The following is a 26,018-nucleotide window of genomic DNA, read 5'->3' on the forward strand; positions in this document are numbered from 1 at the left end:
ATCTCATATTTTCTGCTGGTGCTTTTTTATTTTAATATAACTGCCTGCTGTACCAAGGGATAGGGTAGAAGCGAGGGTTAAATAATGATGAGAAGCAAGAAAGGCATTAAGAATAAATGTATCAGAGAGGCAGAAGGACAATTGCCGAAGTTCGGGGCGAGGCAGGGGGAAGGGAGGGTGGGCAAGATCTGATAGTACTAGAGTATAGTCTAATATACAACCAGAGGAAGTTGGGGGTCTTTTAGATCTAGTACCCTTTAAAATGTTATGCTTTTGACCTGCAGTTCACAGACTCTGGTCTGCAGACCTCTTGTGGTAAGTTCTCCACAGTCATTCCTGGCTTTCAGTTAGGAGCTTGACAGTGTGCAATGGCTCTTCAGTAAATTTGAGGATTGATACTAGTCTAAAGGGCTTGGGACTGTTCGTTTGCCTGGTGATTATTGGGAGACTAAAGAGCGTTGGTAAGGGCTTTGACAAGGTGTGGGGTTTTTGGGGTGTGTGTGATTGGAGGACAAGGAATAAGGTTATGAAATCTGTTCTGTCAAAAGGAAAAAACAAGAAACGTTCTGGAAGAAAAGCAAGAAACCTACTGAGTTGCAGAGTTTTGCCTGTTTTTTTCATTCTAGCATTTTACCTGCACATCCATGAAGGAGGTACCTGTAATGGCACATGGTATTTTTAAGCAAAATTTGGATCTGACATCCGGTTCTTATCATCACTAGTTCTGCTTACAAGCTCTGGAGGCTTTAGACAAAAGCACTCCTGGCACAAGCAACTTGTCTGCACTGCTCATTTATTTTCTCACAGGACACAGCGGTTAAACCACTTTGTTGTTCATACTTTTTACAGTGATGTAGAAATGTTTGCTCTGCGATCTGAGCCATAACCTCATAAGGTGGGAGCAGATTGTATAAGAGCACCGTGACAAAGCAGTTCAGGACTGCAGGATGTTGGAGTGGTTTCCCACAGCAAAGTAAACAGTTTGTTTTTAAATCATTGCAACAGCCATATGCTCTAGAAATTTCCAGCCTTTTGAATATTCTTTCTGGAGAGGAGCAATAGCAGAGAAACTGAGTTCATGTATTTCCAGTTGTTCTAAAGAATTGCAATTAGAAGTTCATCAGTTAGTATTCCAGTCCTAAGCAAAAGCTTTTTATTTCCGTGTTTGACACAGAGAATTAGAAAAATATTATTTTATATATTTGCAACACTGCTTGGAATTTTAATGTTGTAAAATAATTTTTAGTGGTGTCCATCAGGAAATAAACTGCTTTACTTCCTTCTCTTCATTTTTGCCCAATTCCAATGATATATGTGTAAATTAGTTCCTGTAGTGAAATCACAATACTGATTTTGGTGTTTTCTTGCCAAGAGTTTTATATCACAAGCATGCACTCTTAAATTAAGAGCAGAAGGAGTGGAAGGTCAGGTTGGATTAAAAGGGGACAACAGAAAATGTCTTTCTAGATTAACTGATCCTGTATGATTGTCATCATCGTGATCCTGCAGAGATTGTTCTGGGTTAAAATGTAGAAAGTGCTGTAATGAAGCTAAGCAGCTAAATCATATTTAGCAGCTAGGAGGAATTTTGGACCTTAGCTCCCTCTTCTTTTGAAAACTCCAGCCTTGGTAGCTATAAAATTATCTGAAAATGAAAAGCCCAAATAATAATTGCAGCATATTTTAGATTGGAGTGGACTTCTGTTCCAACAGCCTGCAGAGAGCATCTCTAACTAGAGCAGGTTACTTAAGGCCTTGTCCAGTCGTATTTTCAGTATCTGCAAGGACGAAGATACCGCAGCCTCTTGGCAGCCTGTTCTGGTGTTTGATCAGCCTTGTGATGAAATGAATTTTCCTGATCTCCAACAAGAATTTTCTGTGTTCCAATTTACATCCGTGATCTCTTGTCCTGTCCCTTCCGGGAAGAATGTGGCTTCATCTTCTCTCTTTCCTCTTGTCCAATAATTAAAGAAGCCTTGTCCTTTTCAGGCTAAACCAGCCCACTTCTCTCAGCCTTTTCTCATACCTCCTGCCAAGTATTAGTAGTAGGTTACTCTACCTGAAGTGACAGAAGTTTGCAACCTCTTCAATTCCACTTCAGAATTTTCTGTGAGGGATGCTTAGCTTTAAATGTTTAGATCTTTATATTCTTCTCTTCCTGTGTTAGCGCTAACATAGTTTTTTTTCATGCAGTATCATAAAACACTCTGCCTCTCTCTGGGGAGAGTTACTTTTTCTCTCAGAAATGTTAATGTGCTGTGCTAACATTCTGCTAAACTTCTGCTTTTTAATAGGTTTTTTCCCACATCCATGCTGAAAGTCCTGTAAGAAGTTATTTATTATCAAAACCAAAAATTTCCAAAGACATGTAGAATCATTTAAAATCAGTAGCTCTCATTGCGAAGAAGAAATTGTTAAAGAGCCAACCTTAAATATAATAAAGTAATAAATATGGAGAAAGTGCCTTTACAATAAACTGGTTGTTTAAGTATTAATGTAGTATGTTTCAAGTAGTGATTTATGAATGATGAGTCAGACTTGGAATTCAAGACTTGTTTGACAAAACAGAGCAAACAATATAAAGATTTTTGTATGATTAAATTGCTTATTGCTTAAGCTCAATTTACGATTAGCTTTTGTTAAATTAATCCAAAATAAAATCAAATCCAGATTCAAGCCCTGGACCTTCTCTATAATGATCGGCATACAGTCAAGTAGAATCTGCATTCTCTAGCCTCGAGATGCTCATTAAAATTAGAGTTTTCAGTGAGAAACCATGCAGTCATGAAGGGACTGAATCAATAGCTGGCATTTTTATAGTGAGCTTTGAGCGTTCATTTAAGACATTTAATTTTAGTGCATCTCTGATGATTTAATATGTCTAGCTGTACATAATTTACTGTGTATCATATCTAAAATAGGTCTGGCTAGCTTTTAAATTTTTTTTTTTAATACAAGGATTCCACAAAGCTCAAAATGGGCCTTTGTCTACCTTGTGAGCTGGGAGGAGAAATGCTGTCACTCCAGTTTGGGTCTGCACCAGGTATGAGTGCCCAATGACAGTGGCACCCAGATAACTTGAAGTGAAGCAGCTGACATAGGGATGGCAGTTCACTTTGCAAGACCCTCAATGCAGTTCTTTCTAAGTCCCCTCTAGGCTCTTCCTAGAGTGTCAATGCTGCCTGGACGGTCTTTGTTAGCCCTGAGGTGGAGGTGGGACATTTTGCCCAAATCGATTTCTTTCCTGGTTTGTGTGTGTGTGTTTGTAGGTCCTTTCAGGACAGCATCCTAGAAGGGCTTTATCTCACTAATGCTGTCCTTTGCAGACACAGTCACGTAGTATATTTTAATGTCCATTACAATTGCTTACCTAGAATGGTTGTGTTAAGGTAAAGTATTCCATTTATTCTTACACGATCTATTCTATATTTTGTGTTTTTAAATATTATGTATCCTCTGGAATTTGAAATTTCCTGAGAAGCTGAAGAAAAGCTAAGAAAGTTGTTTCATATTTTGTTAAACCTTTGCTTGACTGTATGCAGTTTTTAATTTTATAAATCTTTAATATGTTACCTTTTCTTCCCAAAGACTTATTTATTAACTTTTTAATTTCCTCACAGAAAGACTTTTCTATAATACACATTTTTTCTGACCAGTCTCAGAATTTTCCTGCTCTTTGGAATATCAACTGGAAACTGATTTGCATATTGAAACTGGATGGACTTCTTAAGTAATAACTTATTTTCAGCTTGATTACTCTTTTTTTTTTTTTTTAACTGACTTATTTTTTGGGTTTTTGGTTTTTTTGACTGACTTAGAGACATCCAACTGATGTTTTCATTGAATTGTTCTCCAAATTGGTGTTTGAACCTTAATCCCAAGGGTTTATAATAAGAAATTAGTTCCTTTGCACACATATGTACAGCACACGTTTTAGTAAGTACAAGTCAGATGAGCCACTTAATTGTAAAACTAATTTAGCCTCTGAAGTGGTTGGAATAGGTCTCCCAGTTTTTACCAATTTTCTACAGTAATACCTACTAATGTTTTATGCATGTGTCTTATTTTTTTCCATGTATGGATTTTGGATATACAGGATAACATAAATACCCTATTTCCTTTAGTCCCTATGATCACATTAGAAGGTAGACTGAGATTCGTCTTCTTTTTTCTTTCAATAGACTCAGAACCGTATGAAGCTGATGGCTGACAACTATGAGGACGACCACCTCAAATCCTCATCCCATTCCAACCAAACCAACCACAAGCCCTCCCCTGACCAGGTAATGTGTCTCTTTTTTCGCTTTTAAAGTAATTTTTACTACGGGGCCTGATTATTTTGAGTCATATGTAATTTTCCCTGACATGCTTGCAGTACCTTGGAACAAAAATAGCATTCCAGAGTGCAGTTATAAACCAGAAATGGATGTTGCTCTTGTGTCGGCTTCATTTAAAACTCCTGAAATGTGAACAAACAGTTCCCAGTACCAAGCTGTTATTAAGTGGGTGGAGAAGAGGGGGTAGACAATGAAAGGGAAGACGTTACTCCCTTAAAATGCAAGACTGGAGTCCTGTCTGGTATATTCAGATTTTAGTAACTCGGGTTTACTGCTTGAGTGTGTGGAGTGTCCAGGACTGTTTCTTGTCTTCAGTAGCAGGAAATCATGCTCCAGGATCAGCTTTCTGATCTATGGATTGCATACGAGCAGTTTCCTTCATTTCCCAAGAGGAAATCCTGGCCTCTGTGCCAAATGAGCACAGGCTGCTCCCTCACAAACTCAATGGGCCGTGAACTGAAGGAAAATCAATTTACCATCTCCAAGGCAGTGAGGAGCCTCCTGTGTCATTTACAAAGCACAGCCGTGTGCTTGATAACTATCAGAGAGATTACCTATCCCTTGGGTAGCACAGAAAATGCCAACATAATTGCATATCCCATGTTGTAATCTCATCCATTCCAGTTTAATTAAAATATTAGTGATCATTAATCACTGCCTTGACAAAATGAAGGAATGTTTGGCAATCCTCTTTGCCCTCTGGCTCATCCAGAAATTGTTGAGATTTGAAGGAAGGCATCTCAATCTACACCTTTAAGCATCAACCTAGTGATATGCAGAAATTATGAGTAAGGTACAAGACGAAAATGTCGAAAAAAAATTTACATATTGATCTTGCAAAAATAATCTTTAAAAATCTCTTTTCATGTCTGTATCAGAAGAAAATAAGGGGTATATGCAAAGCAGAAAACTTTTATTTTCAGAGCAACTTCCTTTTGCATCTTGTTTTAATACCCTCCTCCAGATGATAAATAAAGAACTGTAAAGGGAGTAGCTTGAATTTTGTGCAATGTTTTTAGAAAACATTGGTCTTACCTTCTTTGGGAGAGTGCAATTGTTAATGCTGCAAATTAAATGGCTTTCCTAATCATAATTTGGAGGAAACGTTAGAATATCTGTTGCTTCTACGCTTCATGTTTATAGTGAAATGAAGCCATTTCCAGAATGTAACTGTAGTGCATACGTGCAAATGAGTGCAGTGTAGCGTTCACGGATGAAAAGACAAAATGTAAAGAAAAGTTTACAAAAATTAAACATTTAAGGAAGTTCTTGCAAAGACCTTACAGGGAAGGGCAGTAGGGAGGAGAGGGCAGGAGAAGGGTCTGATTGCACTTTCCCTTTGCGTAGGGGCATTTTAAAAGCTGACAAAGCCTGCAAGAGAGCAAAGCAAGCTGTGCCTCAAAGTGGCTCAGAATGTTACATGAGGAATTAAACACTTTTTACTACTATTTGTACTTGCATATGTGCTTTAAATACTAACCATCTCTTTATTTCATTCCCATGCTGCTCTTGGGGCTTTTCTCCCATTGCCACCTCTGCACCGCTAGGATGAGGAGGAGGGTATTTGGGCATAACCAGTCAGATGCTCTTAGTTCAGCCATTTTGTTCAGAACGGTGAGAATCAACTTTTCTTGCCAATAGAAAAGTTTCTGACAGTCACTCTCACATCTCGCTCCTGTGTGCTTTGTGAAACCTGGGTGTGCTCCTTCCCCCATGCTTGCATAGTCTCTGCATGAGGGTGTTTCTCGTGTGTTTATGTTTAGTTTCTGATTTTCTTCTTCTAATCATCGTGTCATTGTTTCATGATGTTGTGGGGAGAACTTTCCAGGGCATGTAATTGAGTTTCTATGCAAAGCAAACTCTTAACGCGAACGAGAGAACAGGAAATGTCTCTCATATCATTTATCATTGACTTCATGGAGGAAATGTTTTCAGTCGGATTCTTTTTCAAAGCAGTTTGCACTGTAGCCAAATCTATGCATGCTTTTTCAATTCTGGTTAGTAAAGAATTTGCTCAGAGATAATGTTCCTCCTGAAGATAATGTTCCTCCTGAAGGTTTTAAGCATGTTGAGATCTGCTGCTGAGATTGCTGCCATGCATGCTGACCTAACTAGTCACAGATATTTATCAGCTCAGAATAGATGATTCTCAATATGGACTAGGAATATAAATTTTCTGTAAATTGGAAGGCAAAAAGGAACATCCCCTTAACCTTCACCTCTCCCTTCCATCTCCCTCATTCTCTCAAAACAATGGGGGAGAAATCGGTAGCTATTTGTCTTTTAAAGTACATTTTGTTTCTCTATGCCTGCGTCCACAATTTTCTCTTTTCTGCCTTCAAATTGTCTGCCCAACCACCCCCATTTCCAGAAGAGAAGGCAGTACACAGGGCAGAGACCTTCTCACGCCTGTTCTCTAGCAAAGAAGAAAACATCCTTTACTGGCCAGGAGCCTTGATACAGAGCTACAAAGGTCAAATATTGATTCTTTAGCTACAGTACATAGGATTAACTTATGCCTCGTAGTATCAGTTTTAAAGCAGAATAAATTTATTTGAAGTAATTAAAGTACTGAGATGCAATGACATTTCTTCACTCTCTTCACTTATCCTTTTAAGAAAAATTATTGCACATTAGTTTCGTCACAGTTTTTCTCAGCATTTGATTTTTCAATATCAATTATTTGAAAGAAAACTGAAAATTCTGTGGAAATTTTGGACCCTTGCATTTCTGAAAAATATTACTTTATATTACATTTGTAAAACATTCATGAAGAATAAGCTCCTGTCTCACCTTTTCACACTTGCTCAATTAACTGCAGACTTACAGGTCTGTCTGACTGTGTAGACCAGACCCCTCTTTTCAAGTCAACCATCTGAAAAATTTAATCCAACCGTGGCAGTATCAAACTTGAATTCCATGCCTTGGGGTTTGAACTGAGAAAGTCTCTTTAGTGGAAAAATTGATAAAGTGCTTCATTAATTTACACTCACTGTTGATTTCACATTCTTTTTGAATCACGGCTTTTGCAATGGTTGTGCGTTAGTATATGAAGTTTTAGAGACAATGCTTGTAAAGATCTGCTGATGCATGGCAATTAAACAGGAAAGACCAGGTAAGTAAGTGATGAAAAGGAAGACGACACTCACTATGAAGGTAGGAATAATTCTGATTTTCATTCTAGAGCAAACATGGAGGTTGTGTGGAACACACTGTAGAAACATCTTTCTCTTTTCCTCTCCCATCTGCTGATATATTTATGAATGCAACTGTGCTAAGAGTATGGTTTCTCCTAGTTTACCGATTAATGGGTGGTTCACATTAAATACAGCATGTCTCCACTTTGCACTTGAGGCATTTTCCTTAGGAAAGCATGTTACAGAATATCCTAGTCAAAATAATGAGGCAGCCAGCATCCTTGCCTTACATGCGTCTCATCTGAGAAACATGTCAGCCTCAAGATTGTCTTGCATACATTAACAGGGAAAGTATAAAGGTGATTGATGCCTCCCAAGCCAGTTATTCCCAACAAAGTACATGTTTTTGCCATGATATTCCATATGCATGCAAAAATAAAAGTCTTTATTCTCTTTGTAAAAGCAAATATATTGTAAGTCACAGAGTCCCTAACCCACATGTGTTAAATTAAATGTATGTATTATAATGATAAAAAAGTGTCTTGGTGATAACTTCGCTTTTTAAAGTTCCTTTATGTCTGAGGATATGATCACCTCTGGTCAATATTGAAGATAAAATGGAGACCATCAAAATATGTACAATAGCAAACTACATTATTTTTATGTTTTGAGGATTAAGGCTTTTCCTCTCCAGCATTCTGGAATTGACTGAATATTTAATTATGCCAGTTCTGTACATGACAGCATTATCAGATATAGCTCCCCTGAAATGGAGCACTGTTTCTAAACATATGCACCCTTCCTGTAGTTTCAGAGAATGGTAGTTTACATTTCGGTTTACAGGTCAATGTATATACCATCTTCATCCTGAAATAATCTTTCCTAGCCTTTTTCTCTAGGCTTGTTTCCTTGCTGTCTGAATTTCTTATGACTCCTTTTATTCCCCAGATGGAGCTCTATCCTCCTCTATATCCAAGCGTATTCTAGTGAGCTTTCTCATGAAGATGACTCTTTCTCTTTCTCAAATGCTAAAATGGTCTGGTCAATGGCTTAATTAGTTTTTATTCGTTTTTATAAAAAATAATATGAATTTACACTTTATGATGTCTAAACCATATGAAAGGATGTGTGTGTGTGTGTGTGTGTGTGTGTCTCGTAAATATGTACCATGTACGTGCTATATGGGGGAAAGAAGAAGCAAAGCTTCCATACATACATTTTCCAAGCTGCTCAATTAATCTAGTTTTCTTGCAAAGCACAGCCATGCTACCTACAATGTGAGGAAGTGTGGGTGTTGTTCAGAAATCTGCTTGTGTCATCTCTGCCAACCAGAAATGAGGAGGACTGCTCTTGTTGAATGGGTGTAGTGGACAAGGGATCGCAAAAAACTGTTGGAAGAGTGAAAGACAATCAAAGGACACAGGGAAAAGCAGGGACAGAATAAAAGTGCTGAGAGCAAGAACAGAGGCAGAGCAAAACTGAAACTCTGAGAGCTGAGATATTTATTCTGGTATGTAATTTATCCATACTGTATGTGCGTTTTTAAGTATGCATGCTGTGGTAGAGCATTTTTCTTCCCATCTTCCACGGGTCTGGCTTGCAGTAGGAGTTGGAGCCTAGCAGATGCTGTCACTAGACAAGCTTTTTGAACTCATTCTGTGGAAGCATTTTCTATTAACAGCTGCCAGTAAATCCCGAAGTCAGGGATATGCCTGCTAAGGAGCAAAGCATTTGGTTTTGCTGTGCTGGAATTCCAGGGACAAAATCTGAAAATTAATTTTATGCTTATTAGAGTAACAGTGGAATGGTCAAAGAGCTAGAGTTGAACTGGCGTGCATAAAAATGGGGATTTTTCAAGATGATGAAAATATCGACAAGTTCCTGTTACCGTAAAAATATTGAAGGCAAAAAGCCTCTTATTGGTGACAGTTTTCTTTAATACTTGTGTTTGACAAATTTTAACACAGCAGTATTAAGTATTGCAAGTTGACTGATGAAGACACTGTAGCACGATTTAACACATCTCTTAAGATTCCAGAGGTGATGTCTGTGGGGCTAAGTTGTAACGGGAGAATATTTGAATCATTTTTAAGAACTGAAAAACAATCAATTCCAGTAAATTTCATAGACTCCTTGTTAAAACCAGTATAAATTATAATTTACAGCATCACCAGGTTACACATATGCCTTGTGTACCGAAAGGCTACATTTTTAACGTTGTAATTCGACTTTGCCGAGTTTTTCTGTAGACAAGAGTCATCTAAACATAAGAACTGAAACAGGGAAAGTCATCAATATTAAGAATAATTAATTCAGTCTGAAATTTTTAACTATAGTTTTTAATCTAGAGTTCATAATATTCTAAAGGATATCTTTAATGAATATATTGTTTATGAAAGCAGACTCATTCTAAACAGATATTTGTGATTATTAAAGGGTAACGGAGCTTGAATGACATTGCTGTATTCTATTTTTTAGGACAAAGGTTTTAAAAGGATTGAAGTAAGAATGGTAGAAACAGCTAAATCTCACAGAGTAGATACTGTAGTAGACGCGTGCAAAAGCCAGCTCAATGCTCAGGGTTGTAAGCCATGTGTTTCTAACTTGTGTCTGCAGAGCAATTTTGTCTCACCCCTAGGAATGCCCACAATGAGCACTTACAATTTCCTTTTCTCTTGTTTTGGAGGATGCATTTATTCATTTCCATCTTACAGCTAAAAGGAAATGCATGAGTGGACACCTAGAGGAAAGTGGCAGAAGTAAGTGACGGGCAACAGGTCGTAGCCTGAAGAACTGTGACTACTATGATGATAGAGCAAGAGGGTTAGAAATAACGACATTGAGGGAGATAGGGCAGGACATCTTGGGACTTAATTTAACCTTTGCCACAGCTGTCAAACCCCATGAACTTTTCATTGAGATCACTACAGAACTAAAAGTGTCTATACTTTAGGAAGTTTGAGAAGAATATTGATACTTTTTCTACATTATTTGGTGCTTGGATTAATATACTGATCTCTTTTATCAAAGTAAATATCTTATTCATGATGTATTCCATTTTCAGATGATTACACAGGCATTCATTCACTGCATAAATGTGATCTTTCTCTCCATGAGACACATTTTATGCTTCCAGCATGTCAAGAGCTGCTCGTCCTACTGTCACACTTCTTTTAGGTTCTCAGTATTGTCACTTACTACACTGTGGCCTCATAACCCTTTTAAATAAATTTATTTTCAATATGGTCTTTTTAATTGTTAGATCATGCAGAATAGTCAAAAACACCAAGCTTTTGTGCCTGGCTCATATTACAATGTAATTTACTGGACACAGCACTAGACCACAATTCAGAAGATAAATTCTTTCCTGGCATCGTCTCCAACCACTCACTTGTTCTCTTTCTCCCTGTCTCAAATTCTGTAATTGTAAAATGAGCTGAAGGTTTTGTAAAGTGGAAGTTCTGCTTTGGAAAAGTGCTATATAAGTGCTAGGTAATATTATTACACAATATTCTAACTTAGTATTGTTACAGTGAGATGATGGCCATTCTAATACCTCATTTTGAATTTGTTCCCAAAATTATGTTAGATTTGTATTTGACTCCATTTATTAATACTTCTTATTTTTCCTTCCAAAATCCTATTCCGTCCCAAAAAAGGGAAAATAACCCAATGTTAAACATTTCAAGAAGCTGCAGTTCCAGCATGCTGAGCAAAGCTCTTTAGACTGCTGCCTCTTCTTCACTGTCATCTTTTGTCCTCTGAAGGGTCATTTCTTCCCCTCTCTAAAAATCTACAATCTAATTGTGTAGTGTGTAATAATCTGTTACAATATGTCCATTACAGTTCTTCATTCCTATGTGTAAAAACACTGTGAAAGAATGTGTCTTATGCTTGCCTTAGAGATGTACCCTGTGTAAAATTTGAAGGCAGCTACATGGAATAATCCTACTTCACTTAAATATTATCACTTGGCCTGACTGAGAGATAAGGTGCCAGGTTTGTTTTGTCATACTGGTGACAGCCAGGGCTCCTCACTCCCACTTTCCATATGGGCAACTCTTTAGTAAGAACCCCGATGTGATGCACTCAAATAAGATGATGTAACTAATTAATCGTTACGAGGGCAGCACTTTGAATACAGTTGTCCTGGTTAATCACAGGACCTGCCTTCCATCCCTGCTTTTCTGGAGCCGTGCTTATGTGGGTGTTATTAATTATGAAACTGAAAGACTCCTGTGCCGTCAAGCTCAAGCAAGGAGACACAAAGAGTTCATGGACTGACAGTTACTGCTCTGAGAACGTACGATTCAAAATCCTGATTTAGCTATCATACAGGTATCTATTCTTTTCAAGCCTTTTCAAGCTTTATCTTTATTCAGAGATTAACCTTTTCTCCTTTGGCTGTCATAAATCTGAATAATGGAAAGCCTTTTGTAGTGACCTTCTCACTTTAGTGTAAGTAACAATCCTGCTATGGTGAACAACTTCAGTAATGCTGATATCAAACTTAATGTTTTGTTTTATGATTAATCTTCTACCATTCCAATTTGGAAACCATGTCTTTCCACCTTCAGTCTTATTCTATACCCATACTGGCTTGTAATATTTTACCCAGTAAGTAAAGAGTACTGTTAGACTGGGATGGGCCAACCTAGAGAAAAACGCTGTCCTTAAAATGATGGTAACCTCTGCTCCTGGTCCTTTCCCTGTTTCTGGGAAAATTTCTGTTGCTATCTTGTTTTTTTAAAAAAAAAAAAACAACACTCTACTATTTTGCTATTTTAATAACTGTTTTACGTTTGAAGCATATATTCACTGTCCAAGAATGTTATACCTACCCGCACAAAAGAACTGATCTTGATACACTGTTCATCTTCTTTCTGATCCCAGAGTGATAAGACTAAGATTTCCAGATGGAATTTTGTAATCTGCAGCTCTGGGATGAATTAAGCACTCACAACGGAGGTGTAACTGGGTTGTATCACTGTCTTCCTATTATTCTTAAAGATCAAAGAAGTACACAAGTAGATACTTACATTCTAAAACATTCAAAACAGATGGCTGGTTTCTTTTTGTAGAGACTTGTGCTTTTCAGCAAAACAATTGCAAAAAGGCCATCATTCATTTCTACCAAATGAGATTATCCCAGGTCTGTGTCTTATTTTCTTTTTTGACTTGCCGCTGAATATGATCTTCTACTAGTGGCTTGGTCTTTGCAGCAAGTAGCAATTCTGTACTGAAACATTTTTGTTTCTGGCCACTTCCAGGAGAGTTGTCGCTTGTATGATAGTCTGTACTATCTCCCAGTTACTCTGCCATTTGGATTTCCTATAGCACTCAACCACACCCCAGAATACAACAATGCAAGGCCAGCAGCTTCTGCAAACTATGACTATACTGTTGGTGACCTAAAGGAGAGTGGAGCTGAGCTCTGGCACTCAGAGGCAGGATAGAGAGAGAAGCGGAATAGCTGGAGCCAGGCTGGGGGTGTCGCTGCCAGCACCTTTTAGCTGTAAGTTAGGAGGAAAGAAACTGGGGGCAGGGGAATGAACAATATTAGAGCAGAGAAGGAATCAAGCCCAAACCTGCTTTTCAGAATATTAACTATGAAAATAAGCTTGAGAGAAATATGACTACAAAACTGATAAGGGCATGTAGCCAATCTAGACGCTATATTTTCCTGGCTGGTAAAGCTCATAATTACTGATGGAGATGTCAGGATTTACAGTTCCAACTCGTAGTAGGCTCACCATGGGCAATTCAACTACAGCTGTTTGTTTAGTGCAACATATAGATAAGAATTACTCTCTATATATGTATAAATATATATTCTTTTTTAATGGGATTTTGCATTTGAATGTAGGGCAAACAACTCTAAAAAGAATTCCTAAAGACGGATAAACCAGGTGTTTGGTGGCTTTGCTTTGAAAGTGTCGTGTAGCATGTAGAGACTTAGAAGAGCAGAATGGAGCCCCAGTGTTAGCGAGGGACGAGACGAAGATTCCTATCACCCACGGACAGGGAGGTTATAGTTCATCTGAACAGGAAAAGCACTGATTGTGTTCTCTGGTAGACTACTTAAGAAATACCTTCTGTTTTCCATTAGTAATGTAACAGACAGCAGGGAGGCAGAAGAATGCAGTCACTGATACGTAAGCATTCCCATGGACTCTCCAGTGTATGTGCTACAATGTTCTGCTCTCAAACAAAAGCTTATTGCCACTGTTTCCTTTTATCCCTTCTAATAGGAAGAAGCGATAGGCAAAATACAGTACACAAAGGAACGTGTGTGCTTTCTTGTTCACTGTTACATAGATAACAAGTGCTAGAAAGCTCGAATGGATTAAAAATTGTTCTTACGTATTCTCAAGCTGCTATGTTCTTGTAGAGAAGCAATCAGCATGAAATCTAATGGATTCTGTGAAATCAAAACTTGCTTAATTACACCTACAAAAATTTGATCAGGAGGATGCTATTTAAATCCATAGTGTCATGTACAAGCTGCAAACAGTTGCTAAAGTATTCACTTGCTGTGGGAATACTTTTTTTTCTTTATTATATTCTAATTGTCAATATTATTAGTCTGACTACTCAGTTTCACAGCTTTCTATGATTTAATTTATTATTCAAAACTTTAAACTGATAACTAACACAGCTTAGAGGAATGAAATTCTTGAATTAAGGAAATTTTAATATATTAAAGTGGGAGAGCTTAGGTTCTCTGTAGGTCTCACCCTACTTTGCCCATCCTGTTCTGCTCCAGAACTAAGCTGCTGGGTTGCTGGACTCCCAAGAAATCTTGAAGACAAAAGAAAATGTAGACAAATAAAAATAACATTTGAATTTGTATGTTCTGATCTCACCTTGCAATTAAGCCGCAAATTTCTGTCCTCTGCCTCAGCTAGGAAAGAAGCATACAGGCCGTTACAGAAGAAAGAGGTGCGATGCGTGCACAATGCAATTAATTACATTTAGGGGTGAGGGTTTGGGCGAATACTCTTGCTTTTGAAAGTAAGGGATTGTCAAAACAGATAAAATTCAAGCTGAAGGGGTAGACACCCCCTTCAGCTGTGTTGAGGTACCTCATTCCTGAAGGTTCATATTCCCCAGAGGTCGAGTTACAAGCTTCTCACAGTCCTGCCAGCATATTTCAGCTCTGATCTACAGTAGTCCCTGCTATTCCACACATGGTTCCCCACAAGCTTTTGCTCCACAGCCCATGTAAGCAAAAGTTGCCAGTGTCATGAAAAAGTACTTCTGGATTTATGTAGAAAAATATTTTTTAACTACTTGCTCATTTTCAGTGCTTTAGGAATCCTACCAACCCACTGCAATTCTTTGCTTCACCTACATTATGGGGATAAGATTTTATTTAAACAGAGGGAACTAATGGCAAAACTACTTTCCCCATTTTGTTTTTTCTCTGCTCTTTTCTTCTGGTCTGGATTTTTCCCAAGGTGAAGAGGCTGAACTCTGGAAATCATTAATCCGTGGGATTTGTTCATGGTGTATAAAAATTTCGAAAAGAATTTGCTATATAAAAATGATTTCCTAATTGATTCTGTCAGAAATGAACTGACTAAGACAGCTCTGTCAAAATAGCCAGAATCTCTTTCAGCTCCTCACGCATGTTGTTCTGTTTTGGTTTATGAGGAGAAAATGATGAAGGTTAGATTCAAATCCATTTCTTTGTCTTTATAACAAATCTAAAGAAAACTGAGCCTGTCCCTGAGCTTTTGTGTTGTGGTCTTCTGAAGAAAACACGTATCTCTGTGCAGCAGTGAACTGAGCTGAACTGAACTGAGGTCAGGCTGTGTCTCTTTGAGAACTTTCTTCTGTTTCATTTATAATAATGAGGGGAAGACATCAGTGATAAATCGTTCTGAATTTGGGAAGGCTTTGCACTTTTTGAGCCAAATGCATGCCTAATAAAACTCCATTGCATTCAATGGTTATAAGATGATTGTAGTTGAACCCTTGCATTTGTTGCCAAGCTCACAACACAAATGGTCTGAGCCAGAAGGCGTAATTCAATTTGCCATGCAAATACTTCCAGACTATATCATTCGGTATCTTAGTTTATTTCCATATCTCCCAATATAAGATACTTCGCTACACAGGCAAAATTTTCTTGTCTGTTAATATCTATAATAAAACCTAGATAAAGGGAGTCATCTAAGGACCCGCTATGGTCCACTCCATCTTTTGTTGGAGTTGTCAGGTCCTCCTTGAAATAATTTCTTTTTAACAAACATATATATTTACCCAGACTCTGAGCCCATCTTCTCCTGTGTAATGGTAGTTTGGGAAGTAAGTTTTGTCAGGAAGCATAGTTGCATCTGTACGTAACACAGTTTGAAAATAATTTCCCATGCTTACATGAAAAATGTGATTGATAGGAGTTAAAGTGCTACCTCCATTTAACTTGTTTTCCAAGCATATTTGTTATGTTCAGTCTGAAGTTTTGAGGGGGTCTTTGGTGGTATTTTGGGTGGTTTGTTTGGTTTTTGTTTTTCCCCAGAGTTCCTTATTTTTTTGTGCCTTTGCAGGATCTACAAAGGACAGTCAAGGTCCATAGACCAAGCTAGCAAGCTAGAGCGTTTCTCAAATTAGTTAATTCCTTGGAAACTTTCAGATCCATTCCATCTACATTTCGTTGTAACACTTTTGATACAAAAACAGTGAAATTTTGACCTCATGTGATGTACTTTGACCCCAAGATTACTTGTCAATTCTATTTTATTTTCATCTTGATATAGCTGTTCTTCCAGGGATTTTTCTCAAATATTTAAAGGTTTACGGGTAGGCTGAGAAAAAATCTACTTAATTATTTGATTGCAAAATGAAGACCACTTATCTGCATTACTCTGCCTTTTAGCATTCTATGGTGAATGTATACATGCAGCATATGTGCAAGTAGGCTAGTCAAGCTAACAGTGTAGTATGACACCAGTCATGCCAGTGCCAAGTGTATTGGCATGACTGTGTCAAGATGATGCTATTTTCTCCTTCTTTTTCCTTGCTTAGAGACATCATAGGCATCTATCTGTAAGAAAAAGATTACAGCTATTGATCCATGATCAACATGCATGGTGATGCATGATTCTTATGAGTAAGGCAAGCTGTGTAAGGGGATAACTTTTACAAGAACAACTGATGTAGCTGGAAAAACAGACAAGCTTTTAGGGGTGCATTTAAGACTTTCCTCAAAACGGGAGCTGCAGATTTATTGCTAAGTAGAAATTTAGAAGGTATTCTTTGAAATTAACTGAGTAAGGTTAAATTACTTGGTTCTGCAAAAGAAAAGTGGTTACTTGCTTCAGAGAAGAAGGGAATGTTAGCAGGGAGAAAGGTGACCGGGTCATTAGCCCTTCTGGCTGGAGAACCCATTATTTAAAGCTAGTGGTTGTGGTGAATAAGCCATATTACATATTAATTAAAACCATACTTTATTGTACAGACATCTATGGATAGTCAATATCACATTTGTCTCAGGTCATAGAATCATAGAATCCTTTAGCTTGGAAAAGACCTTTAAGATCATCAAGTTAACCCAGCACTGCCAAGTCCACCACTAAACCATGTCCCTAAGCACCACATCTATGTGTCTTTTAAATACCTCCAGGGATGGTGACTCACCCACTTCCCCGGGCAGCCTGTTCCAATGCTTGACAACCCTTTGGGTGAAGAAATTTTTCCTAACATCCAATCTAAACCTCCCCTGGTGCAACTTGAGGCCATTTCCTCTTGCCCTATCACTTGTTTCTTGGGAAACAAGAAACTCTCTTGGGGTCTCTTGGGAGAAGAGACCAACACCCACCTCACTACAACCTCCTTTCAGGTAGATGTAGAGGATGATAAGGGCTCCCTTCAGGCTCCTCTTCTCCATGCTAAACAATCCCAAAAACTGACACTGCTGCACTTATACCACCCACCCACTGGGTTTCTTTTTCTTATTACCACCTATATGGTTTTGTGTATTTACATTAGATGCTGCTCAGACAAACTTTTAGACACCATAGTCTCTGTATGGGAGGTGTATTCAACTTTGACAGTAAAAGCAACTGAACATTGAGATAGGTTTCTCTAACCACATTCAGTTGCAAGTACCTTTTCTTATTTATGCAGCATATATATACGTATTTAAATGCAGACTCTTATCGTAAAAATCTTTTAAATGCAGTTACTCATATTTCATCTGACCATTGTATAGCAACAGCAGGACTACCACTGAAGAAGCAGTATTAACTTCATTCTAAAGCATTTTTTGCCTCAATGACTTGCAAAACTACAATTAGATTCACATTTGGCATGCTCAAAGATAGTAAAAACCAACCTGTGAAATCTAAAAAAAAAAAAACTGAACATGTTGTTTCCAAGTTGAATTTGTTCTAAAATATGTTCCCAAATGTCTTTATGAGCTGGTAGTGATGGTTGGGGTTTGCATCAGATATTTGTCAGGCATTTCATGTTTCTACTTCAACGTTGTAGTGATTGCCTTTTTTAGTGAAACGCATTGTCAAACTTAGCTGGCCATTAACAATACTCTGAACTTGAGGGTACATTAAGCAGACTTCATTCCATGCATTGATGAGGATGACTTAAACCTATCAGGGCAATTAGTGAAGATTGGCTGCTTTAGAAGATATTCAAGGGTTTGGCCTGTTTACCCGTTTTTTTCCTAGAAAGCTCTACAGCTCTGGGCTGATCATGAGAACACGATGAGGTTTATGAATCCAGCACTGCCCTGCCTTTCCACTTAGCAAATGCTCTTACACCCTCTTGAGATAAGGCAGTGGCAGCTCTGCCGTGTGGGAAGCACAGTGCCTCTTGCTATGTGGCTAGTTCAAAATAGATATATCAGGAACGCAGATATAAGGGCATTTCCGAGTTGACTGGCAGGATTTAATGGATCCCAAGTGAGAGGAATGATTGCTCTGCGAACAGCTTTGGGAGGGCCGCTAGTTAAGAATTTTCACACGCCTCATTTGGCCTGTTTCCAGCTCGAGGTAAGGGGGGAAGGGTACAGGAGGAAAGTGCTTCTAGAGGAAACTTGTCCCCAAGCAACCAAATTCAACTGTTGAATGAAAATCTTCCATCGTTACTTGCTAGGTAGTTCTGCTTTCTCTTTGTCGGATAGCGTTTCTGTTCAGAAAGAACGGCGGGGAATGTTGGCAAGTCGTATTCATTTCAAACTGAAATCTGCACATCTGATGGATATTCAGTAGACTGCGGTATCTAAAAAAGAACACAAGGCAGCTACTACATTGTCTGGACAGCTAATTATTAGACATTGACTACTTGATTTTTACATTTTTATAAAACAGTATATTTTTTTAAGGTGTGATATTCCATCACTCCACCCTCTGTGGGAAAACCAAATAATAAGAAAGATAAGAAACACAACAGTGAAATTAGGAGCATCACTTTATTTTTTACCTGCCCAGGCAGTATACTTTCAGATAATAATCTAGGTAAACCAGATTATAAGAAATTGGGCTTAATAGCGCACATTCAGCAAACAACCAAATCTGATGGATATAATTAGCTAAATACAGTTGTGCTTGGTGATGGGAGTGAAATGTAACTGTGTTGATGCTACTAAAATATCTCTTCCTTATTGCCCTGTATACAGGAGAGCAGAGTATTCTGCCCTGCTGCAGTTTGCAGCCTTGACACATCAAACCATTATTTTTATATGTGTGTTTATATCAGCAAAGAGATGTTGCCCCAAGGCTGCAGATAGCAGTAGGGTTTTTAATAAAGCATGTGAGCTCACTCTCTCTGCAGGTTTCTTGTCTGTCTCCTCTACCATGGCTGCCATGTTGCTGTGGCTTTTCATAGCTGCTGCCACCCTGATGTTCTGGTGTAGGCTGCTGAGTGCAGCTACGCCCTGCGGGACAAGGAGCCTGACATTAGTTAGCTGCTTAGCCATGGCTCTCAGATCCTCTCACTCTACAGAAATTAATCCATGTAGAACAGTGTTAGAAGCAAAACAAGTAAGCCCTGACAGCCTTATTAAAAGGGGTCGAAGCCAGAGTCTTTGTTGAAAGTAGTGCCAGCACCCTGTTCCTGTTGACTCAGAGATTATCTCACTCCTTATTCATTAGCAGGGTCAGAGGTGTCCTATTGAAAAGATATCCCCAGCCCGCTAACAAACAGCAGGTGCAGCCCCTGCCTGGGAACACAAAGACAAATTGCCAGTATCGTAGCAAGGATTTCCAGCTCTCCTAGCTGGTGCACATCAGTGCCTGTAGCTTCAGCACCTCATTTTGTGGTGTGGAGGTACAGAGGCCGATTCCTCCTTGATTTTTCATCATCTGTAAACCGTAGAGTTTTGTATTACTGCGGTTTTGAATACATGCCCACAACACCTAGAACAATATGAAATAGTATCCTTATAGGAGGGCATAGTGAGGGATTCCCGGTATGTATTTATGTACTTGAGCTCTATATTTTTGTAAAACAAATGAAAAATGGCTCTTCGCATACTTTTTATGGGAACTGGATGACTCCAGGTTGGATTGCAATAAGAAACAAGGATTAGATTCAGATTGGGTAATTGTATGTTTTTTTATAATGAAATAAAATAGATAATAGTATAAAATAGTACTTACTAAAGTCCTTTGATTTTATTTTTTTAGTCTATTGTATTTGGGGGCTTGCATAATAAATGAAAGTCAGTGCCTTTTCAAAACTACAGAAAGCTATACCTTAACTTTCTGTTTAAGATATGTCTCTATCCAGTTTCTACGGTAGAGAGATACGTTCATTTTGGAAACAAACATCTCGGCATCATTTAAAATTATTCTCTTTAGAACTTGTTTATTGCATACTCAAGTTTCAATAAAACGTTTGTTGGCAAAATGAGTTAAAATCTACATTGCTATTGCCCTAGTTGTGGACAGACACCTTTTATCAGAAAAGTTAGTTTTCCTTAAAGCAGGGAGTTGAAATAGTTGACTAAAGCACTGCTAGATAATCAGTACAGTTAATGCATTCAATTTAATACTGTTTCATTTTTCACCCATATCATCATTATTTCCTGTATTAATCAGACAGCTATCACCACTGCATCCCCTTCTGCTAGTGTACTTGGCTTCCTTCTGCTTCAGCTGGATAGTTGCAGGGTTATGGGATAGGAGTACTGGCGGGGAGGGAGGGTGTTCAGGTTTCTTCCACTATGAAGCTGAACAAGATTGTAACTTAGAGGCTGATCTTTGCCTTCACCACTGCTTCGGTCTCAGGCCATTCCTCACTGTCTCTGTTCTCTTATTTCAGATAATTCAGCCCCTCTTAGAACTTGATCAGAATCGCAGCAAGTTGAAGTTGTACATTGGACATCTGACAGCCCTCTGCCATGACCGTGACCCCCTGATTCTGCGTGGACTCACCCCACCTGCTTCCTACCACCTGGATGATGACCGGGCAGCTTGGGAGAAAGAGCTGCAGAAGATGACCCAGGAGCAGGTGAGTTTGTGATCTGAAGCTCTGAACAAGGGCCTGAACTGTGGATGTAGGTCTTACTGATGTGCCACACCGAAATGTTGGGAAACCATTCTGTAAGTGGTGAAACCAGGTAGCAAAGATCCACTCTTCAGCTGACAGGAGGAGTCAATAATTTTTTGAATCCTTGCCATTTAATACTTATTATGGAATTTCATCTGTTCTTTTATCTGTACTTGAGGCCATGCATCTACACACTCATGGGAGATCAAACTGCAAGATACCACTTTTGCCATGTTCACAAATTTAGGTGCTTTTTATAACTTAATGTAGTCATAGGGATCTTAAATCTTGTTTTAATGACATTAACCATTTATATTTTAATGGGCACATTTTTATGAGTCACTTTATGTAAATGAATACAATATCCTTATCCTCTGTTGCAGTGTGTTCTGCCAGTAATTTTTTCTGCTTACCACCTTACCTGGATACCTAAGTCAAGATTGGGACCCATTGTGCTAGGTGCAATACACCCATGCTTCTGCGCACACAAACACAGTGATTTCAGAAGTCCAACAGTGTATTTCCAGGAGTTTTGGAATACAGAACTGAAAGGGTTTAGTAACAGCTTGTCTGATGAAGTCTCTACAGAGACTGTCAATCTAGCTATAATTCAGCTACTGAAATTATCTTCCTTTCTCACAGCTCTGGGGATGTCTTGCCTTTCTTAATCCCTTCACTGGCAGTTTTTATCTCTTGTTTTCGTACTATAATTCATCATTCCTCACAACCGTTTTTTCTCATTTCTTCCTAGTTCTCTTTTCAACTTTTTAATTTTACTCCTATATTACAGAATGGTTGTGGTTTTTTGTTGTTAGTAAAACTAATATAAGGAACTTGTAGAAATAAATGTGACTAATTTTGTCTTTTTGACCCTGACTTTGGATTATAAGGTCAATTCTTTCACTAAATTACTCACTTTCATATGTCTGTATGAAACTCTGTCCAGGACTGTATAGTTAAAAGTGGATTTGCGGGTCAGCGAACACTATCTTGAGCCTACCCTGAACACTTCAGCTCTGGTTTTCTTCTTTTGTGATGTTTAAGCTCATTTCCTTGCGCTTTCAACTCAAGGCTGAATTTTGATCCAAAAATTGGCAAGAGCAGCTGAGCAGCCAAATTACAGGAAGCCAACAGAAGCACGTCTAAGAATTCAGAAAGAAGAGCAGACCTCTGGAGATAAATATGCCTGTAACAGGACCTAGGTGGTACAGGACAGTTGATCTCTGTCTTTCTACCTGTCTTCATACATTTATTTGATTCAGTGTGTGCTGTGTGCCTTGCTCAATATCTACATTTGCCTCTATAGGCCTGACACATTCCTTTTCCCTGCAGAGCCTGCTAGCCCCTACGCACCCAGAGTCAGCATTTTTTTTACCTCTTGGGTTCTGTAATCGCTGATTCAGGATTAGAAGTTTTTCAGTATAATGCATGCCATACTCATATATTAAGGAGGTATGGCTCCTACGTTATAGATCAAAACACAAGCCATACCATTTTGAACCACCTTGTCTGTCAGATGGGGATGAAGAATTGGATGACAAAACCTGTAGCACGTATGGGAGGCATCTCTGAAAACAAAAGTAAAGGCTGGATGTGGGCAAAGTTTGGATATCTGTGAAATAAATTGACTTGTCTGTTATAGCTATGAAGGTCTTTGAATATAATCAGGATCTGTGGGGATAGGTGGTATCTTCTATTTGATCAAGAGAATGTAGGTAAAGAAAATAGAAAAAGGCTTTCTTTGGCAAGTTCTTCTGAATAGACAGTCAGCCCAAAACAGTTCTTCTTCCAGTTCTGTATACTGGTTTAATAAAAGATAATATTTCTCATTCAAACTCTGCTAGTCAATTAGCAACATTTATGGGTTACACAGTAAAGAAAGCATTTAAGTATAAATTGTGAGAAAAAGAATTACCTAAGTTGTCCCGGAGAAGAGAAAAAAATGTATTTTTCTATCCTCTCACATTATTGTCTTAATTCTGCATTGCTATCATCACAGTTGTTTAAAGTTACTACTCCATTTGTGATTCCCGTGAGTAACTAACATCTGCTAAAATAAAATGTAGCAGTCTCTTTCGCTTTCCCATACTCACTTAGATTGTATTTAACAAGCTTCAGTTGAAAAATACAAACTAATGATATATTTCAATTTACAAAGCACATTTTTCATTTAAGTCATGGAGCTTCTCTGTTTCTAACTGCAGAATTTCCTTTGTGTTCAAAGTATTCCCATGAGGGGTGGGAATCAGTTCTCCAGATTCGCAGAAGCCCATCACAGAATACCCATTTTGCATCTTTGGAATTTTAATGAGTTTTGTAAATTACTTCAAATCCAGTGCATTAAATTCACTCCTGTCCCTTCTAATATGATCTTCTGTAGATAATGCTTCACAAGCCTCAGTGGGAAAAAATTAATCCTCTTGAATGTTAAGAAGTGCTGACATGATTAGGGAGGATACGTTTAACTGAACACCAATAATATTTAAGAATAATGCCAATGTATCCACTTATCACCAATGAGATTATTTAGTTTGTTTGGGTTTTTTTGTAATAAATAGTTGAGAATTCTTTTTCATACTGCTGCTTTTGGAGCTGTGATTTCCCACTGCAGCAGCTCTTATTGGCGAAGGTCGGTCCTGCTGTGTTTCACCATAGCCAATATACCCTGTAGGTCTCTCATACCTGCTGGGGAGGCTTGGGTACAAATAGTGGGAGTTTTCTGTTGCTGCTTCTGGTAGGTAAAACTAGTATATGAAGTAGATGTAAGCTTTTCACTCTTCCAGCACATCCACAGTGACCCACAGAAACTAATGTACAAGTTGTTGTTGGAAGAGCATCTGCCAGCGTCAACACCATGGTTCTAACGGGAATTTGTTGCCACATAAATGATTTTGTGGACTCTGAAAGTTTGATTGATAATTGGTACCTCTCATGTATAATAGTTTCTTTATGCTACCATTAGGTTCAGCTATACTCCTTAGTCACTTCAGTTGATTTTAAACAAAGTATGGAGCCAAGATTCTGTATCATTCTTTGTTGGCATTTTATCAAAGGCATTTTGTAAAGCTGACTTACTGTAGTAAAATTTTGATCCATTTGTAATGAAGGCCTGAAGCCAGTACTTTATGAGTATATGGTATCTCAAAACCTAATCTAAACTAGTACACTAGACTGAGTTGTGGACAATAAAGAATCTACAGTGCTTGGAACCATGTAATTAAGTTATTCATGTGGTGGAAAATATTTCTTTGAGTCAGTTCTGACCCAATGTCCCCAAAGAAGTTAACCAGCACTGTTTCTGCAACTGTCCTCCTTCGACCCGTGCGTGTCCTGTTCAACTTTTCATATTAAAAAATTGAAGTTACCAGAAGGAAAGAAGGATGTTCCAAGTCTTGACACTGAGAAATAAAAATTCCATTCATTCATTATAAATAATTGCATTATCCTAGCAATTTCTATTAAATACAATATTTTCTTTCACTGTGTCCTAAACGTATCATTATGTTAACATTCTTGAGATCTGTAGAACTACTGCTGTTTCACATTTCAGATGGTTGCCTTTAAGTGAGGGATTTATTCCTATATGAAAGGAAATTACATTAAGAACATAATTATGTGGTCCACATTTTTTATTTATAGTTCTGGTTTTGTTTTTCTCTTATCTTTACAAAAGGAAAGAATGGAGTAGAAACAGGAACTTGCTGAAAATCATCATTTAAATATGTTGCTCGTGGCATGCTGCACTCTGGTTGGAAGGCAGCAGTGTGAAAAAGTTTAAAAAAAAAGACAACCAAAGAAAGCAACCAGATATTAGTTAGTAGGCAACAGTGTTTGTTCCATTAGTAGCTTAAGCAGTATTGTAAATGTTTCTTACCTATTCAAATCCAGCTCTAAAACATGCAGGACCTCATATTATGGAGAGTTTCTTATTTTCAATAGGTCCTGCTGTCATTCTGAAAAAATATTTCTTCCAACAGGAGAGGACCTATCCAATCAAAATAATTTGCTTAACCCTAGGAGTAAGAGGAGCACCTTGCCATCAGTGGCTCTTTCCAGCCATGCCTGACGTGCACTGGCTTCATCCAGGCTGCTGGGGGTCCTGCCTATTTTTGCTGGCCCCCAGGCACCATTTTTTTCCCACTAAATCAACCTGTTCCTCTTTCCCCAGAGGTATTTGGCAGCATTTGCGTTGTGAGCTGGGCATAAGCAGCAGCCTGTTGGACCTGGACAGATGTATTTCCATGAGACACTCTCTCAGGACACCTGCTATGGGAGCATGTCTCACCCCGCTACTAACATGGTGTTGCACCTATGACTGCTTCAGCTGTGAGTTACAGGGAGAGGTGCTTTTGAAAAATCTTTATGGTCCTAGAAGAGCCTTTGTAGTGAAGAAAGGTTGTCTTCCCTCTCCCTGTGTACCAGCTTCAGCCAAAGCACAGACCGTCTAGGGATTCCTACTTACTAATCCTCTCCCAGGAAATCGGGAATGTCTTTTCTGCTCAGCTGCTCTAAGCAGAGGAAGGAAAAAAGTGATAATGTTGCTTCACTGTATCAGTCCCAACCTGCTGTATCCACTAAATAGTCATGGCTTGATTCCAAGGAACATAATTTACATGGCGCATAATTTACATTGCACATAATTCACATTTTGCTCTCAGCAAAGTTAACGTCAAGCTTTTTGTAGGAAAGGACACCAGACTGCATGTACGTAGCTTTCAAGTTCCATTTTAAAGTTGCATATATGCTTGCTGAATTTTGAAAGTATTAAACACACATTTTGATTTGTTATACAAACAATATTGTAAGTGGGATAAACTTGACTCTAAATTGCAAATAGCTATTTTATAAACATCCTGTGTACTTCTTTGTTCAAATTCCACTTGTGTTCTTACTTCTGTATCATCTATGAGAAATTACTCAACTTATTTAGTTTCTGCAAAGAAATTACTCTGCCACGTTTTGCATTTAGTCATTCTAAATTGCTCTGTAACTTCAGAGCTTACCCTGTCTTTCTTCTCTGACTGCTCTTCCA

The 26,018-nt window shown here is 38.3% G+C and overlaps 1 protein-coding gene across 7 annotated transcripts in view; it reads left to right on the top strand.

The window, feature by feature from the left end:
* The window catches only part of ERC1 (ELKS/RAB6-interacting/CAST family member 1), a 304,598-nt gene that overhangs the window by 264,855 nt on the left and 13,725 nt on the right, over positions 1–26,018 (top strand). For 6 of the 7 annotated variants that reach the window (XM_064458288.1, XM_064458330.1, XM_064458316.1 and 3 more), the window contains 2 exons: positions 4,182–4,283; positions 20,759–20,947. In XM_064458288.1, coding sequence (XP_064314358.1) covers positions 4,182–4,283; positions 20,759–20,947 — 291 coding nt within the window. Of the gene's footprint in view, positions 1–4,181; positions 4,284–20,758; positions 20,948–21,932; positions 21,996–26,018 lie in introns of those variants that run through there. The other variant, XM_064458321.1, reaches the window with a different exon arrangement.

Source organism: Phalacrocorax carbo, chromosome 1 (genome assembly GCF_963921805.1).
Source record: "Phalacrocorax carbo chromosome 1, bPhaCar2.1, whole genome shotgun sequence".
Classification (NCBI taxonomy): domain Eukaryota; kingdom Metazoa; phylum Chordata; class Aves; order Suliformes; family Phalacrocoracidae; genus Phalacrocorax; species Phalacrocorax carbo.